General features: G+C 40.1%; 2 protein-coding genes across 8 annotated transcripts in view; one reads left to right on the top strand and one right to left on the bottom strand.

Annotated features, from left to right (window-relative positions):
- Positions 1-18,481, bottom strand: part of fbln1 (fibulin 1) — a 58,933-nt gene extending 40,452 nt beyond the window's left edge. For all 3 annotated transcript variants that reach the window (XM_052597462.1, XM_052597463.1, XM_052597464.1), the window contains exons 1-3: positions 18,313-18,481; positions 13,385-13,496; positions 9,862-9,994 (exon numbers count right to left, since the gene is read on the bottom strand). In XM_052597462.1, coding sequence (XP_052453422.1) covers positions 9,862-9,994; positions 13,385-13,496; positions 18,313-18,367 — 300 coding nt within the window. In that variant the 5' untranslated portion in view covers positions 18,368-18,481. The remainder of the gene's footprint in view (positions 1-9,861; positions 9,995-13,384; positions 13,497-18,312) is intronic.
- LOC128014137 (titin-like) lies at positions 1,831-6,132 on the top strand. Of its 5 annotated transcripts, none has more exons than XM_052597461.1 (2): positions 1,831-3,445; positions 4,124-6,132. In XM_052597461.1, the coding sequence occupies exons 1-2, from the start codon at positions 2,258-2,260 to the stop codon at positions 5,648-5,650; spliced, it is 2,715 nt and encodes a 904-aa protein (XP_052453421.1). In that variant the 5' UTR covers positions 1,831-2,257; the 3' UTR covers positions 5,651-6,132. The 5 variants fall into 5 exon arrangements, with proteins under 5 accessions (XP_052453421.1, XP_052453419.1, XP_052453417.1 ...); XM_052597459.1 differs by having other exon boundaries at positions 3,986-6,132; XM_052597457.1 differs by having other exon boundaries at positions 3,542-6,132.
- Positions 18,482-19,539: the final 1,058 nt, after the last annotated feature.

The raw sequence follows: 19,539 nt of genomic DNA, 5'->3' as shown, positions 1-19,539 counted from the left end.
TACACAGAGCCGAAATCACTGACAATCTACACAAAATCGATTTTTTTCTCAATTTTGATTTTGTGTTAGTTGTCGGTGGACTATGGCTCTGTGTAACTGCCGCTCCACCTGAACCAGTGTTGCCAAGTCTGTGGTTGTTTTTCATGTCCGCCGGTTGAAGAAACCCCAATCCCAATAACTTGACATTTAGCGCCTAAAATGTGACTTTTACCAAGGCAACCCTCCCAATAAACGTATATTTTAACCCCGGGAAGCAATTTTTTATCCTGGAAACGCGTTTGTGATAGTTTTGGACTAGTTTTGAGAAGCAACTGGTCAGGATTTGTTGTGAAAACCTGGCAACCCTGATCTGAACGCACATGCTGGAGATATACTTCTAATTACAGGAGCGTCTTTACTGATGAGAGGTGCATGCCCTCCTGAAATTTCATTCACCCGTGGCAGGCAAAGAAGACATTTCAGCCAATAAGAATCTCCCTTGACTGCAGTGAATTTAAACATATCCTTGAGATATGGCCATGGGTGATCCCTGTCGGTGTCGGGAATCTCGGGATCATTGCGGGCAGCAAGAGCTGCACTATCACCTATTTTAGCGGTCATCTTCCACCTCAAACTAACTGCTGCGTGAGCGTGTGTTGGCAAAGAACTCGTGAAGTCGCACGTTCTTTTTTTTCAAAAGAAATCCAACATTTTCATTGGTTTGTAAAATCAGTGTAATAAATACTTGAAGCTGGCATGGGGAAATGTATCGGAGTAAAAAGTAACTTTTTGTCTTTAATAAAGAAGTGGAGTAAGAGTGAAATAGATGCAAATAAAACATACTCAAGTAAAGTACAGATCCCCGAAAAAAATACTTAAGTAAAGTAGTATTTTCACTCTGTTACTTACCACCACTGTTCATATCAGTAACTTATCAGGCTCTGTTTCTTATGCCGCGTTTCCACCGAAATTACCCGGAACATTTGTACCAGGAACTTTTTTTCCCAGGAACTTTTTCCCCCCAGACCTGTAGCTTTCTGTGTTTCCACCGCGGTGTAAAGTACCGGGAAGATTAGGCAAATAGACTGGTGACATAGGTCTGCGCACGTTTCTCAATACAAAGTACGCTGATTTTAGACGTGCATCCTCGGTAGTACAGACTTTGTGCATTCGACTCAGGAGTGTGATGTCTGCGACGACGACGCAAATCCAGTAATTCTGCAAACAGCAGCGTACTCGATTAACATCAGCCAGCTGACCATGGCTACTGCAATCTCCCTCTCTGTATATTTACAATAAAACAAAATAGGACATCAAATACCACTGCCTCCTTACGTTTTCATTTTAACATACTAACAGCTGCAGAAATGTACTTAGTTCAGGGATATGTGTATATACAGCCATTACAATGAATTTGCCTTTTTAATTTTTATTTTAACGTATAAATAAATTGAATACAGACCAAAGAAAACCTGTTAGATTTACCCCGCAGCTGAATTATAGTTTATGTTTAACCACTAAAGAGACATCAAAGCCAGCGGCACACATCAGAAGATCAAGCCGAAGTGAGGCTGCTCTCGGCGGATACATGATCACTGTCTCCGAGATCGGCCAAAAATATTTTTAAATAGGCGCTGTCTGTCACAGTGTCTGGGTTGTTGTTCCCCGGGGTTCCACTAGATGTCCTCCTTCTCACGGTGCCTGTCCCAGATCACTTCCTGTTCCCTTATATGGTCACCTTCCTCCTTGTTACCTGATTGATTGTTCACCCCACCTGTCTCCTGTTTCCCAATTATCCTTCTGTGTATAAATACCCAGTCTGTCTTAGTCTATGACGGAGTCCTTCTGTCACGATAGGTATTGGGGAAAAACACAAAGAGAGGGTAGATCCAAATGCAGGTAAGGGTTTTATTTAAACAGAGGGGTAAATACAAAATAAACAGTCATGAGAGACAAATCAAACAAAAAGGGAACCGGATGAAACGGGGAACTCGGAAGAACGGAAAGGTAGAGGAAGTCTGGTGGAACGAGAGAATGAGACACATAGGGTAAGACAAAGCAAGACTGATGGACCTGAAACACAATGACATCAGACTTCCTCTACCTTTCCGTTCTTCCGAGTTCCCCGTTTCATCCGGTTCCCTTTTTGTTTGATTTGTCTCTCATGACTGTTTATTTTGTATTTACCCCTCTGTTTAAATAAAACCCTTACCTGCATTTGGATCTACCCTCTCTTTGTGTTTTTCCCCAATACCTATCGTGACAGAAGGACTCCGTCATGCCTAGATCCAGCGGTGTGGGATTTCGAATCGGTTCCCCAGCCACCATGGAGGAACGGAGGGGGAGATACCAGAACTTAATCACCCTTCATCAAGAGGGAAGTGAGGTGGGTGGCCTGGCGCAATTGTTTTGGACTATGGCAGTCGGGCTAGGTTACAATGATGCAGCACTAAAGGATTTATTTAATAATTGCCTGGATGATCCTTTACCTTCATGGGAGATGAAGGGGTTAGAGATACTGGACTTTTGGGGGTTTACCAATTACCTGCACCATCGTGCCCAGTGGGATGCAACAACCACACCAGAGTGTCCAGACAAGGCTGCCAGCTCAGCCCCACAGCACAAGATGGGCGCCAGCCCAACCCCACAGCACAGGATGGCCGCCAACCCAGCCCCACAACCCAAGATGGCCACCAGCCCAGCCCCACAGCCCAAGATGGCCGCCAACCTAGCGTCACAGCCCAAGATGGCCGCCAGCCCAGCACCACAGCACAAGATGGCCGACTCAACGCCACCGACTCCCCATCGTAGAGGACGGAGGAGGAGACAGGCAGCTGCTGTTCCCGAGGCGGAGCCCGAGGCAGTTCCCGAGGCGGTGCCCGATGCAGTTCCCGAGGCGGTGCCCGATGCAGTTCCCGATGCAGTTCCCGAGGCGGTACCCGATGCGGTTCCCGAGGCGGTGCCCGATGCTGTTTCCGAGGCGGAGCCCGATGCAGTTCCCGAGGCGGTGCCCGATGCAGTTCCCGAGGCGGTGCCCGATGCTGTTTCCGAGGCGGTGCCCGATGCAGTTCCCGAGGCGGTGCCCGATGCAGTTCCCGAGGCGAAGCCCGATGCAGTTCCCGATGCAGTTCCCGAGGCGGTGCCCGATGCTGTTTCCGAGGCGGTGCCCTATGCAGTTCCCGAGGCGGAGCCCGATGCAGTTCCCGAGGCGGTGCTCGATGCAGTTCCCGAGGCGGTGCTCGATGCAGTTTCCGAGGCGGTGCCCGATGCAGTTTCCGAGGCGGTGCTCGATGCAGTTCCCGAGGCGGTGCCCGATGCAGTTTCCGAGGCGGTGCCCGATGCAGTTCCCGAGGCGGTGCCCGATGCTGTTCCCGAGGCGGAGCCCGATGCTGTTCCCGAGGCGGAGCCCGATGCAGTTCCCGAGGCGGTGCCCGATGCTGTTCCCGAGGCCGAGGTCGTTCCCGAGGTGGTGCCCGATGCTGTTCCCGAGGCGAAGCCCGATGCAGTTCCCGAGGCGGTGCCCGATGCTGTTCCCGAGGCGGTGCCCGATGCTGTTTCCGAGGCGGTGCCCGATGCAGTTCCCGAGGCGGAGCCCGATGCAGTTCCCGAGGCGGAGCCCGATGCAGTTCCCGAGGCGGTGCCCGATGCTGTTTCCGAGGCGGTGCCCGATGCAGTTCCCGAGGCGGAGCCCGATGCAGTTCCCGAGGCGGTGCCCGATGCAGTTCCCGAGGCGAAGCCCGATGCAGTTCCCGAGGCGAAGCCCGATGCAGTTCCCGATGCTGTTTCCGAGGCGGTGCCCGATGCAGTTCCCGAGGCGGAGCCCGATGCAGTTCCCGAGGCGGTGCCCGATGCAGTTCCCGAGGCGGTGCTCGATGCAGTTCCCGAGGCGGTGCTCGATGCAGTTTCCGAGGCGGTGCCCGATGCAGTTCCCGAGGCGGTGCCCGATGCTGTTCCCGAGGCGGAGCCCGATGCTGTTCCCGAGGCGGAGCCCGATGCAGTTCCCGAGGCGGTGCCCGATGCTGTTCCCGAGGCCGAGGTCGTTCCCGAGGTGGTGCCCGATGCTGTTCCCGAGGCGAAGCCCGATGCAGTTCCCGAGGCGGTGCCCGATGCTGTTCCCGAGGCGGTGCCCGATGCTGTTTCCGAGGCGGTGCCCGATGCAGTTCCCGAGGCGGAGCCCGATGCAGTTCCCGAGGCGGAGCCCGATGCAGTTCCCGAGGCGGTGCCCGATGCTGTTTCCGAGGCGGTGCCCGATGCAGTTCCCGAGGCGGAGCCCGATGCAGTTCCCGAGGCGAAGCCTGATGCAGTTCCCGATGCAGTTCCCGAGGCGGTGCCCGATGCTGTTTCCAAGGCGGTGCCCTATGCAGTTCCCGAGGCGGAGCCCGATGCAGTTCCCGAGGCGGTGCTCGATGCAGTTCCCGAGGCGGTGCTCGATGCAGTTCCCGAGGCGGTGCCCGATGCAGTTCCCGAGGCGGTGCCCGATGCAGTTCCCGAGGCGGTGCCCGAGGCGGAGCCCGATGCTGTTCCCGAGGCGGAGCCCGATGCTGTTCCCGAGGCGGAGCCCGATGCAGTTCCCGAGGCGGTGCCCGATGCTGTTCCCGAGGCGGTGCCCGATGCTGTTTCCGAGGCGGTGCCCGATGCAGTTCCCGAGGCGGAGCCCGATGCAGTTCCCGAGGCGGAGCCCGATGCTGTTCCCGAGGCGGTGCCCGATGCTGTTCCCGAGGCGGAGCCCGATGCTGTTTCCGAGGCGGAGCCCGATGCAGTTCCCGAGGCGGAGCCCGATGCAGTTCCCGAGGCGGAGCCCGATGCAGTTCCCGAGGCGGTGCCCGATGCAGTTCCCGAGGCGGTGCCCGATGCTGTTTCCGAGGCGGTGCCCGATGCAGTTCCCGAGGCGGTGCCCGATGCAGTTCCCGAGGCGAAGCCCGATGCAGTTCCCGATGCAGTTCCCGAGGCGGTGCCCGATGCAGTTCCCGAGGCGGAGCCCGATGCAGTTCCCGAGGCGGTGCTCGATGCAGTTCCCGAGGCGGTGCTCGATGCAGTTCCCGAGGCGGTGCCCGATGCAGTTCCCGAGGCGGAGCCCGATGCTGTTCCCGAGGCGGAGCCCGATGCTGTTCCCGAGGCGGAGCCCGATGCAGTTCCCGAGGCGGTGCCCGATGCTGTTCCCGAGGCCGAGGTCGTTCCCGAGGCGGTGCCCGATGCAGTTCCCGAGGCGGAGCCCGATGCAGTTCCCGAGGCGGAGCCCGATGCTGTTCCCGAGGCGGTGCCCGATGCTGTTCCCGAGGCGGTGCCCGATGCTGTTCCCGAGGCGGTGCCCGAGGTTGTTCCCGAGGCGGTGCCCGATGTTGTTCCCGAGGCGGTGTCCGTTACAGTTCCCGAGGCGGTGACCACAAGGCCGTGGTGGTCTTCGGCTCCGCCCTGGGAGACTCTGGCGGTGACCACGAGGACGTGGTGGTCATCCGCTCCGCCCTGGGGGACTCTGGCGGTGACCACGAGGACGTGGTGGTCGTCCGCTCCACCCTGGGGGACTCTGGTGATGACCATGAGGACGTGGTGGTCTTCTGCTCCGACCTGGCGGACTCCGGCCTCGACCACAGAGACGTGGTGGTCTTCCGCTCCGCCCTGGAGGGCTCTGGCCTTGACCACACGGCTGTGGTGGTCATCTGCTCCGTCCTAGTGGACGCCTCAACATGTCCTTCATGGACTTATGTTTTGTGTTTTTTGAGTTCTGTTTCTGTCTGTTCTCTTTAGTTTAGTCTGGCCCTCCGTCCCTCCCCCTGTACCTCCTCCGGTCCTCCTCCCTCCTGATCTCCCGGTTTTATGTATCATTTCTGGTGTTTGTCCCCCATGTGTTCCTTTTCTGGCCCTCCGTCCCTCCCCCTGAGCCTCCACCTGTCCGCCTCCCTCCTGGTCTCTGTGTCATGTTTTGTCTTTAAGCGTCTGGTAGCCGCTCCGTAGAGGGGGGGTACTGTCACAGTGTCTGGGTTGTTGTTCCCCGGGGTTCCACTAGATGTCCTCCTTCTCACGGTGCCTGTCCCAGATCACTTCCTGTTCCCTTATATGGTCACCTTCCTCCTTGTTACCTGATTGATTGTTCACCCCACCTGTCTCCTGTTTCCCAATTATCCTTCTGTGTATAAATACCCAGTCTGTCTTAGTCTATGACGGAGTCCTTCTGTCACGATAGGTATTGGGGAAAAACACAAAGAGAGGGTAGATCCAAATGCAGGTAAGGGTTTTATTTAAACAGAGGGGTAAATACAAAATAAACAGTCATGAGAGACAAATCAAACAAAAAGGGAACCGGATGAAACGGGGAACTCGGAAGAACGGAAAGGTAGAGGAAGTCTGATGTCATTGTGTTTCAGGTCCATCAGTCTTGCTTTGTCTTACCCTATGTGTCTCATTCTCTCGTTCCACCAGACTTCCTCTACCTTTCCGTTCTTCCGAGTTCCCCGTTTCATCCGGTTCCCTTTTTGTTTGATTTGTCTCTCATGACTGTTTATTTTGTATTTACCCCTCTGTTTAAATAAAACCCTTACCTGCATTTGGATCTACCCTCTCTTTGTGTTTTTCCCCAATACCTATCGTGACACTGTCTTTATAAATAAACCACAGATTTGAGTTTTAAACAACGACATTCTCAGCTGAAATACTTTTAAAATTACATTTCATGACACAATAACAGTAATATTTTGAAAAAGTTGATCTGAATAAATGCTGTGTGAACTCAACCAATCAGCATGTTTGGCACACAAGTCCCGCCCCCAAAAGTTCCGGAACTTTGGAAAAGTACCACCTCGCCAGCAGGGACTTTCTGAGGGGCATTTTTTTACCCGGAACTTTATTTAGTTCCTGGTTCCTGCGGTGGAAACACACAGAGTAACAGCCCAAAGTCTCTAGTTCCTGGGTAAAGTTCCTGCGGTGGAAACACACAGAGTAACAGCCCAAAGTCTCTAGTTCCTGGGTAAAGTTCCTGCGGTGGAAACGCGGCATTAGAAGGCAGCTGTCTATGTAGGGCGCAGACAGTGAAGGAGTTTACTGAGTGTCAGGACAAAGCCGTTTACTGTGGTTTACAGACACAGATGAGGATCTGCTGGAGTCTGTCCACCAAACACAGTTCACACCTATGTGAAAGATTTCTGCCAATCCTTTCCTACCACACACACCGAAGCTGGAGAGAGAGAAGACTGAAAATATATTCCTCTAGAGGACGGATCCTGACCGTAAGCAGCGTGGCCCGCTTCCCAGACACAGATAAAGACTGTCAGCGATGATAACTCACTTCTGCAGATCTTTCTGACATTAAGAGCCAAGTGTGGAAAAATAGATCCGTTTATATTATAAACACAAGCTAATTAAAGGGACAGGTCATCAACTGTGTGAACATAACATAACAGAATATAATATAATATAATATAATAGAATAGAATAGAATAGAATAGAATAGAATAGAATATTAAATAATATAATATAATATAATATTAAATAATATAATATAATATAATATAATATAATATAATATAATATAATATAATATTAAATAATATAATATAATATAATATTAAATAATATAATGTAATATAATATAATATTAAATAATATTAAATAATATAATATAATATAATATAATATTAAATAATATAATATAATATAATATAATATTAAATAATATAATATAATATAATATTAAATAATATAATATTAAATAATATAATATAATATTAAATAATATAATATAATATAATATAATATAAATGAAATATATTGAAATATAACATAAGATCACTTCTTTTTGCCTGATTCTTAGCCTTGCATCACATAATTTGAATATTTAATAAGTAATTATAAATATAAATATACTATAATAAATAGAATTAATTTTTTGAGATTTGAAATTATTTGAAGTGAATTATATATTTATTATAGTTTTATGTAATAATATACTACACAGCGAGACTTAATAAATGCTAATCAAGTAAACGTATCTTGATTTAAGATTGTTTACAAATTTGTTCAAAAAAGCAGGATGAAAATCCTATTAAAATATTTTAATATGTATTTGTTGTTTTCAGTGCAGAAATGATGCCAAGCTCCAAAATGGATAAAAACCAGCATTTTTTTTTTTTTTTAAAGTAGGGTAGTTCATACTACTTTTGCACTACATACAGAAGTTTTTGACAAAGTTCAGACTGAAAATGAAGTCCAAATTCGCTGGAAATCTCTCAAGAAATCTCAAGAAAAATCACTTTTTGTGTGAATGATCCTTTAAGTCATAATCCGGTGGATCTTTTATCCATGAGTGATTTGAATAAACTGAACAAAGGAGGTTTTTGAGAACAGAAGACGCTCGTCTGGAGTTTTAGAGGAAACACAAACAGCTCTGGTGATTTAAACAGAGCTTAAACTTGTCCTAACATCATCTAATACCCGTTTCAGATAAATCAGGCTCGCTGGAAACCATGCATCTGACAGGTGCTCTTAAACGCTCTTCCAGTCCTGCTGAATGACACCTGGAGGATCCTGATGTCCAAACACACTCAGGTGTGTATTAAACCTCGAACACACACTCTATTCTTCATCCTGAGCCTGTGTGTGTATAATCAGAGCTGGATTTATCACAGAAACAGCCTGCACCTCTGTACTGTGGGCATGTCCCCTCCTGCTCAGCGTAAACAGTGCTGAGAGAAACATCTCTAGAGTTTACATGAGCTTTGAACGCCAGGTTTATCATCTCATTGTGATCTGAGAGTCTGACTCAGACGTGTTTGTTCAAGCTCTGACAAGCGAACACTCATACAACAGCCTCAAACGCTCAGATCACACCCAAAATATGAGACTTAGGTGTGAAATATAAACACAGATGCCATTTATGTCGAAGAGAGACACAAAAAGACGTTTGTTATAGGATAAAATGATTTTGCTCTGCTAGACCAAGTGAGCTACATTAGTGTCTAATTAGCACAAAGTTAGCCGGCTTGTAAGGCTGCATTTGACCTTTTGAAGCATCAAAAATATCACCAATATTTATACTATTATTGTTATAATGTATACATATTTCATGTACATTTGTTAAATTATTTACTACAATTATAGAGAGAGAGTAAATATTTTAATCTGATAATAATATATTGTATAATATATATATATAAAACTATAAAAACTATATAATTTTTTTTCAATAGCGAATACTATTAATGTTATATATTCTATGAATTATTACATTAAAATATTATTTACATATATAAATAATATTTAATCTAATAATGATATATAATTTTTTTAATGTAATAAATTACATTACAATAATATAATAAACGTAATATATATATATATATATATATATATATATATATATATATATATATAGATATATATATAGATATAGATATAGATATATACAAAAAAATATATATTTATTTTATTAAACAATGAATAATATATATATGCTACTTATATTATTTACTATATTTTTATGTATATATATATATATATATATAGAGAGAGAGAGAGAGAGAGAGAGAGAGAGAGAGAGAGAGAGAGAGATTACATAATATTTTAATAAAATACTAATCTACAATAAAAATAAAAAAAATTACAACAAAAATGTTTAATATACACTATTATTATTATTATTATTATTGTTATTATTATTATTTAAATAGTCAATACTGGATATATTATATACTATGTGTGTTATTACATTAAAATATTTACATATATAAATAGTATTTAAACTAATAATAATGATATATTAAGAATGCAATGTAATGCATAACATTATAATAATAAATGTATTATCAAAAACTGAATAGAGGCCATTTCTAAAGCATGCACATATCATATGCATGCAGCATTAATATGCATGTACTGAATGAATCCCAGCACCTTCGCCGTCTTGGTTTCACACGTGCTGCTGGACAGGAGGGCGTCACAGCTGCCCTGGTCCTTCGCCATATTGATGCCGCTGGTGCATATGTTGTCTTCAAGAACCGCAGTACAGCACTGTTCCTGAGCGATCCTGAGAAACAAGCACACACAGTCAGGTCAGGACAAACCGTCAGAGAGATCGAGCACAGTGTGTGTGTGTTGTGTCCTTGAGACAGACCCACAACACGAGGGTTTTCTGGTGGACTATCAGCTAAATAATACAGACACAGCGCTGGCTATTAAGTGATTATATCTAATCTGGATTACATAATCAGATTGCAAAACTAAGTAGTTAGTACTGAAAGCACTTGTAATAAGATTTTATAATCATACACTGTAATAAAAAATTATGTTTTTCAAATAGGATTTTTGGAGGACGTTTTCAAAAGAAATAGCCATTTCAGTTTTTATATTAATTTCTTGTGAAATTTTGACCTCATTTTCTATCATCATATATATATATATATATATATATATATATATATATATAATTATTTTACATTTTTAAATACCAAATTAGACCAGTTTTTGATTATATTATTAGTCCCACAATTGCAGTAAATAATTCATAATTTATTGATTTATTGATGTTGTTTATTGTGCTTTATTTTTTTTACTAAGTATATTTTCTTTATCATTTATAAAATTAATTTTTTGAATAATTCTAACATATAAATAATAATAATTAGTATTATTAAATTATATATATATATATATATATATATATATATATATATATATATATATATATATATATAATTTATAATATGTATGTATATATATATATATATATATATATATATATATATATATATATAAAATTTATAATATATATATATATATATATATATATATATATATATATATATATATTATAAATTATATATATAATGTATAATATTATATATATAATGTATAATATTATATATAATAATATTTGTATGTAATTTAATTATTATAAAGAATGTTTTATGTGTTATAATAATGGAGCAAATGAAACCTATTCAGGTCTATGTGATGAACCAGTTGTGTACTCTAACCTATAGAATAAACTGTGTAATCTGATGGATTACATTAATAACTACAAATGTTCATCATGTGATTTGTAACCAGAAGTGGATTTACAGCACTGTAAACAGCCCAAAGGACTTCTGATTAGCAAGAAAGATGACTCAGATTGTGCAAGACCCCAAAATTCAATCGAATTCACTTTTGTTAAATGAATTCCTGGTGAAGCACAGGGCAGATGTTGGAGAGCAGAAGTGGAGTGCTCTGTGACTGTGAGCGTCACTGTTTGGTTCTGCTCCAGCTTGGACCGCAGCGCTGACGCATGGAGCACAGTTTTTACGGTAAGACGATCGCTGTTTGTCTCGTTCGCTCTTGCTTCACCCTCTTTCACAATCCTCCTCGCAGGAAAGGCCAGGACCCTCGTCTGTGGTCGCCTTTCACCTCCGAACAGCCTTTTAAGGGAGAAGTCTTCTGCGATTTCTCCTTTCACTTGTTTTTCCTCTTTTCTGAGTCTGAAATAATCTGCAGATTTCCTGTTATTCGAGTCACTCTCTCTTCTCCGTCTGACTAGGGTTTCACCTCGGTGGAATTTCCCGGATTTGGAAATATTCCCGTTTGTGCGCCGTTTCTGCGCGCTCCCAACCCCCCGAACACCACCAAAGCGATCCAGAACCATCGTCAGCTTTTTCTTGCAGACGCGTTTGATGCCAGAGCAACACGATCGGCTTGGACTGGCACTGAACGCTCATCTTATCATGAAAGTGGCCACTTCTGACGATGATGCTTTGCCTCTGCACAGAACATCTGATGCAATACTTTAAAAAGCACTTTTGGGAAGCCAGAGTTGAGTCTGTTGGATTGGACGCATGCACAGGTTTTTATCCATCTGGCAGGAGCTAAATTGTGGTGAATTAAAGTATTTACTTTTACAGGAATGTTTCACCCAAAAATTCCTGAGAATGTACTCGCCCTCAGGCCACACGAGACGAGTTTGTTTCTTCATCAGATTTGGAGAAATGTAGCATTGCATCACATTGCAGTGAATGGGTGCCGTCAGAATGAGAGTTCACACAGCTGATACAAACATCACAATAATCCACACCACTCCAGTCCATCAGTTAACATCTTGTGAAGCAAAAAGCTGTGTGTTTGTAAGAAACCAATTTAGCATTAAAACATTTTTAACTTCAAAACATTGCTTCTTGTCAATATTAACACTTCCTCCAGTGAAAAAGTCTATCTCCTGTTGTCTCTCACATCAAAATCCACCCAGATGTTTGTTTAAAGCTGTTTTGGACTGTGTTCACTTGTAAACAGTGCTTGATCTGTGCAGATTTCTCTCCTGATTCAGATGAGTTTACTTTGTCACTGGAGGAAGCGTTATTATGGATCATGAAGCAACGTTTTGAAGTTAAAAATGTTTTAATGCTAAATTGGATTCTTACAAACACACAGCTTTTCTCTTCTCAAGACATTAGCTGATGGACTGGAGTGGTGTGGATTACTGTGATGTGATGTTATCAACTGTTTGGACTCTCATTCTGACGGCACCCATTCACATGCATTGGTGAGCTTGTGATGCAATGTTTAATTTCCCCAAATCTGAAGAAGAAACAAACTCATCTACATCTTGTATGGCCTGAGGTTGAGTAAATGTACAGGAAATTTCCATTTTGGGGTAAACTATTCCTTTAAGGAGAGTAAACCATTGCTTTTTCAATACAGTTTTGACAACTTGTTGACATTTAGACATTTAGGCTGTTACCAATCAAATTAAATCAGCACAGAAGCTGCACCTGAAGTGGCATTTAGATGTATTTACACACTGTTTAATGCAGGAAATGTATACATCTAACATGCAATTACAAATTTGCAATAAATAATGTTTTGATATATTAAACGTAAAAGGTTACAAAGATACAAAGATATTTGAAATCATTTAAATAATAAAAATAAATTTTACATGTTAAATTGAAACGGCCAGTAGGTGGCAGCAAGTGACTGGTAATAAGTGATTCATTGCGTTTGAACCGAATCATTTAAACGGTTGATTCATTCAGGAACGAATCCCCGTCATGTTCCTCAGAGACGTGAAACAGTGCTATGGCTGTGTTTGGAGTTACTTTTGTTGTCGAAATAGTGCAAAAAGAGGAAAAATGGTGTTTAAAACTTAAGTCTGTTTATTAACTTCAACTGTAATTCATTAACTATATGAAATAGTATAAATATAGCCATTTTCTGCCCCTACGTCTAGATTTTGTGTTCATTTTAAATGTGTTTTAATAGACTGTATCATGCAGTGAAAGAACATACTGTAAATGCACACTAGTCTAGACTTCATCATGTAATGTATGCGTGCATCTGAAGGGATGTTTTGAATGTTTTTTGCATAATACTCGATAATGTCAAATTGCACATTGTTTAAACAACAATTATGATATTATGGCATATGATGTATGTCGCACAGTCTTACCTGCAGGTGGTGGACTCGGAGATAAGAGGCAGACTCGTGCAGTCCTGGGACTCCTGGCCTCTTTCTTTGCCATCCTTACAGCAGTCATCCAGCGAGATGGGATCTGTGGTCTCTGGGAGGAAAAACAAAAACAGAAGAGAGCATTACGCAAACCAGACGATCCCCACACACACAGACATGCAGATTAGAGGTTTGCATTTTTCCTTTCTCTGTGGAGTGTCACAAGCTTTTGGTGCATAATGAAGATCTGTAAAGTTGCAAAGACTAAAGTCTCAAATCCAAAGAGATATTCTTTGTCAAAGTTAAGACTCTGCCACGCCCCCTAAAACACCTCGTTTAGACACGCCCCCACATCTCTACATCACCATGTGGAAATATGTGCGTACTGCCGCCCAAATGTTGAAGCAAAGAAAGAAGGCGTGGTTTCAGTTACATAGTTAGTGTTGAAGCAGTCATATCAGGGAGATGTGTGTGTATCCAGGAGAAAACAAAAGCACTTTATTTGTTCTTCTGAAAGTAAATACATTTACGAATCTTTAAGATTACTTCATAAGATTTTATGAACGACCGTTTCGTGAACCGAGAAGAGGAGGTACTTCTGACTTTACTACGACAATCTGGCGCTTCTGGATCAGCTACTGTTAATATGTTCTGTTATTAGTTAAGTATCCGCTGTTGACTGTTTAAATGCAGAGTTTTGCGCATCTTGTGTGTGTGTGTGTGTGTGAGGGAGAGAGAGAGAGAGAGAGAGAGAGAGGCTTAACCGTCCATTGCTTGTCTACTATAAATGCATACAAGCATTATTTAATGTTTTTTGAACATTAAAGCATATCAACATATTCTGTCACACCAAAAACACAAAATAACGATCTGTAAAAAAGCCCCGTATGACCCCTTTAAAGCTCAAACTTGGCCTGTAAAATAGATCCAGAGATGAGACAACTAGTCTGGTGCGGTCACATTTTACGACCAAGTCTGAAGCAATTCAGGTGACTGTTTGCTGACTGATTTCTCTGTTAAAGCCTCACATGCAGCGGTAGATTTGCTGGGGCTCGTCCTGTCTGATGCTGATTTCTGTTTTTTTGGATTATTCCTGCGTCGTGTGCTTTTACCGTTACAACTTATTTATTGCCAAGTGAAAAATGGTGGTTAAATTCGAGAACATTTACCAGCCATTAATATCTCTTACCGCCATGAAAAACTGGATTTTGCATTATTTAAAAAAAATACACAATCATAGTTGTACAAAAAACACTATTCTACTTATTTAATTTCATGTTCAATCAGTGTGTTACTTGCCGTTTCTGTGTAATTATTTGTGAAATGCACTAAAAAATTTCTTATATATAAATATAAAAATATATTTTTTGTCAATGATAAAGGGGTTATCTAGCTGATTTCCCGTGCATATTAGAAACAAAATTAATCTGAAATGATTCTGAGTATCTGAAATATTCAAAAATAGATATATTATAATCAGATATTTTATTTAAATTAGAGAATCAGGTTTATAATCATAATTGTTTTCTAATTAAACATTGTCAAATCTCAAAATTGTTACATATATTAATTATATTATTAATGGGTTTGCTATCTCAGATTATTTGATTTTAGCATAAGATATTTATATATTTAAATTAAACATGATAAAATATTATAATATTTAATTTTATAATTAATAGCTTTAAAAATGAATAGATAATTGAAATAGCTTGATTTTTTTATTTTTACATAAGGTATTTATATTTCATAATATATTCTCATTATAATATATTTTATAAATTATTATAATAATTACTTTTATAATTAAGAGGTATGAGAAAATAATTAATATATTCAATTTAAATATTCAATTAATATATTCAATTATATATATATATATATATATATATATATATATATATATATATATATATATATATAGCCGTGTGAGATGGTGAGAAGTCTAAGAGGATGTTAATAAGGTCTGAACTGTTTGCATCAGATGGTGACATGACCTTTGTTTAATTAGGGATGGACGGCACATGGAAAACCCCCTTAAAAAGTTACTGGCCCAAACCCTGCGGCTAAAAATAAAGACTCTTCCTGGATGCTCGGTGGGGAAGCAAATCCTGCCTGTGGCCTTTTGGTCTTCTTCCCTTTCAAAGGACTCTGTACATCATTAAGGAGGAGATACGATGGTGTACACACATTTCTATTCTATTGCATTCTATTCTATTCTCCTTCAACCAATCAGGAAGAACTACTGGGCATCACATAATTAATATTCATGAGCGGAGCTGATAAGCATTATGATGTGCCCCGCCCACTTTTCCTGATTGTCTCTTCCAGACCAGACTTAGAGTTTAGTCTGATGAGGCTCTGTGTGTTAATTTATTGATTTATTTGTTTTTAATCTTCGTTCTGAAGTAGCCATTGTTCTATTCAGTTTCCATGAAATCAAATCAATATCTGTCCTGTCTGGACTGTATCTGCCTTGTTTGTTTTCTTTCCACAAGCATTTTTCCACTCATGCTGAATAATGTTTATCGTCTGGCAGATGAAGTAATTTGTTGATGGGCAGCTAGTCAACTCCGTCAAACACGTCTGACTCTCTCCCAAAGATTAAAGGCCATAAAAACTACTCCAACGACATTTCCAAACAACCATCAGCTGACGCAAGTGGACTCGACTGGATCAAACAGATCATTAATTTCCCTGCGGTTTCCATCATCTGCCAAAACGCTAAATATTTTTGGCAGATGAGTCTTTTGGACTCTTAATCGAAATGCCAAATGGCTTTTATAAGCAGCAATTTCTCCACATAAACACAAATATGGACTAGATTTAAATAAAATAAAGTTAAATATAAAATTGTATTAAATAAAAATAATATAAAAATAATTTAATAATTAAAAAGAATTTAATAATAAGTTAAAATAAAAATAAATACAATTTAAAAATAATAAATTACTATAAAAAAAAAAAAAAAATTAAAAAAAAATTATATAATAAATAATAATAAAAAAAAAAAATTTTAGATTACAAAATTGATATAAAATCAAATCAAACAGTTGCCCAGAATAATTTGCAGGTGGTTTATTATAGCTGTGCGGTACAGTAGATAATGAAAATAGTTGTTTCTGTAATAGAAACTTTTTAAAGCCCAATAAAACTAAGATAAAATGCTCTTAAGAACAGCATTAGAGCACGAAGCCAGCTCGACCTTCCCATCTCTGAAAACACCAGCCACATGATGCAATTCAATAAACTGGTCCAGTTCTGTTGCCGCTGTTTAAACACAGTTTCTTGTTCTGAATTATGACCTCCACCCACAAACCACATTTGTGTGGTGACGTTTGAAAGCAAGAACGTGTGAGGAATGAACCTCTGGAGAACTGAGTGAATGTTCAGACACAGACGCTGTAGCAGTTCTGGTATAGTTACGATAACTAGTCAACCCCGGCTGGTGAACGCAGCTTTACTATCTGGCAGCAAAGAGCATCTCCTGTGCGTGTCCATGTGCTGTGGGCTGCATCCTGCATAGCAAGCCCTCATTGGCTACTGCAAGCCAGACCACGCCCCCTCATCTAATATCCACGCCCCCTCTTCTCCCACACTGTATCTGTGACTCAGAACAAAACACCTCTGCAGGGGGAAATCATAGTTTTGTGAGAGCAAACCTTTGATTAAGAAACCAGCAAGAGACTCAAGTTTTAGTATACAAAGACGTGATGTTAAAAAAATACACACATATATTTGTTTATTTGAATAAACATTTAAATATATAAATGTGTGTGTTAATATTTAAATATATATATATTTTTATATATATATATATATATATATATATATATATATATATATATTTTTTTTTTTTTTTTTTATATATATATATATATATATATATTTTTTTTTATATATATATATATATATATATATATATATATATATATATAAATCTATATAATATCAGTTTTGAGATCAATACATCTTTGTCTGTATATGTATATATTATATATGTATTGTTATTACATTTTTAATACATTATAGTAAATAGTAATGGAATCTTTACTATATACACAATATAGAATATAATGAATTATATTTTATTGTAATGAGTATATAATATATACTATTTACTATTTACATTTTTTTATGTTTTTATGTATGAGTAACTATAAATACAACCAACTATACTATACTATACTATACTATAACAAACTATTAAAAAAAGATATACATTACATATTTAATTATTATATTTTTTTATTATTGTTGGTATGGTAAAGTGTAGTATAGTATCCCATAGTATAGTAAAGTAAATATATGTAAATATATAATTTACTATAAATACAACCACCTATAGAAGTATACATTACAAGTATATACAACTATACTATCCATATGCATATATATACATACACATAAACACATACATATACTGTACTATACTACTAACTATATACGCACTATACTATACTATGTATATACAACTATACTATGCATATACATATACATATATTGTATTATACTACTACTAACTATATACTAACCATACTATACTATGGTATACTATACTACACTTTACCATACCCTCTATTGTAAGTTTAGCGAAATACTTTATTTGTAATAAATATATTATACCACACTGAATCACACGTTTATATGGTACGGATATCATGTAGTACTTATTCAATACCTGGTATTTTTTGTAATGTACCAAGTGATATTACACTTTTCTGTCATCTTATATTGCTTTTAAAAACTTGTAAACGACAAAAGTCAACACATGCAAAGCAGATGGAGACAGAAGGACATGACGCGTGTGTCATGTCAGATTTATATGTTATTATGTCACAAAAACAGTGTTTCATTCACAGTCCGCTTTTCTGCAAGCTCTACATGAATGCATTGTACGAGCAGCAGTGATGTGATGTGAAACTCACCTTGGCCCCGCAGAAACCCGCACAAAGACAACAGCACGATCACAGAGAGATCCATGTATCCACACGCGACGAGACAGAGTCTTTTAAAGTCTCTGAGAGGAGAAACACAGACAGAAAGTCGCGTTGAGGCTGACTGTCAGAGGGCTTTAATGAGCGCGTGTCCGCGGCGCGTTCTGGGGGCAGGACCGAGCACTCACGGACGCGCGCTTCTTTTTTCATTACGTAGTGGCTTGCGTGATCAGAATAATGCACAAATCCTGATCGTCCAAATCGAGATTATAGAGACTCTTACTATGGTAAATTCAGGCAAATACCATTCTGATTGGATAAAAAATTAACCAAAATGTCAGAAGGAGTCTTAAAACTTTGTAAACTATTTACATGCAGCAGATCCCATATTAATAAGAGCTATATTATATCAATAAGAGCTGTAGCCTGATAACCCTTTCATGCATATTAAATAAAACCAAAGGTAAAACTGACATTTAATTTAAAAAAAAATGTATATGGAAATAAACATAAGATTTTATAAGCAATTCTAACAAGTGCTCTTTTTTAATAATGCATGGTTTGATATCTGTTAATATGATTTATATGTTACAGATAGTTGATTAGGTTTTCAGATATGTCACTCTACACTTTTTTTTTTTTTTTTTTTTTGGATGAAGATTGGTTTGATTAAAGGGAGTGATTTAAGTTTAATTGCATTTCTGTCATAACATCTCAAGAGGCTTTGAATTATGATTGCTGAGGGTTCGCTTTCCCTCACCGTACATCTGGAGAGGATCAATATCATACAATCTGCAGACATATTAAATATTTCTACTAACTCTTGGTTAGAAATCATACTCTCTGAAATCTCAAGAATGAAATTCATCCACGCTGCCAATGTTTTGGGCCATTCATTCACTCATAGAGGCCGTTGAGCAATAAATCAGGCTGACAAAACTCTGACCGATTGATTTTATTTGCTCTTTCCAGACGCCTCCGCGGTAAACCTCTGGTTTCATCTCACCAAATGGCCCAACAAAGATTCACAGACGCGGGGAGATGCATTCTAGACGTTGAGAAACCGTTTATGAGGCATGAAGACTATTTCAACTTGGGCTCCGGAAGTAAAAATCCCATTTATTTTTCCCAGAGATAAATTAATTATGTTGTATAATTGTATAATTTCTGGTGAATAACTACACTACCAATAATTCTGAAGGGAAATTATGTAAAACA

Source organism: Carassius gibelio, chromosome B25, assembly GCF_023724105.1.
Source record: "Carassius gibelio isolate Cgi1373 ecotype wild population from Czech Republic chromosome B25, carGib1.2-hapl.c, whole genome shotgun sequence".
In the NCBI taxonomy this organism is placed as follows: domain Eukaryota; kingdom Metazoa; phylum Chordata; class Actinopteri; order Cypriniformes; family Cyprinidae; genus Carassius; species Carassius gibelio.
This window is presented reverse-complemented; position numbering and strand designations above follow the sequence as displayed.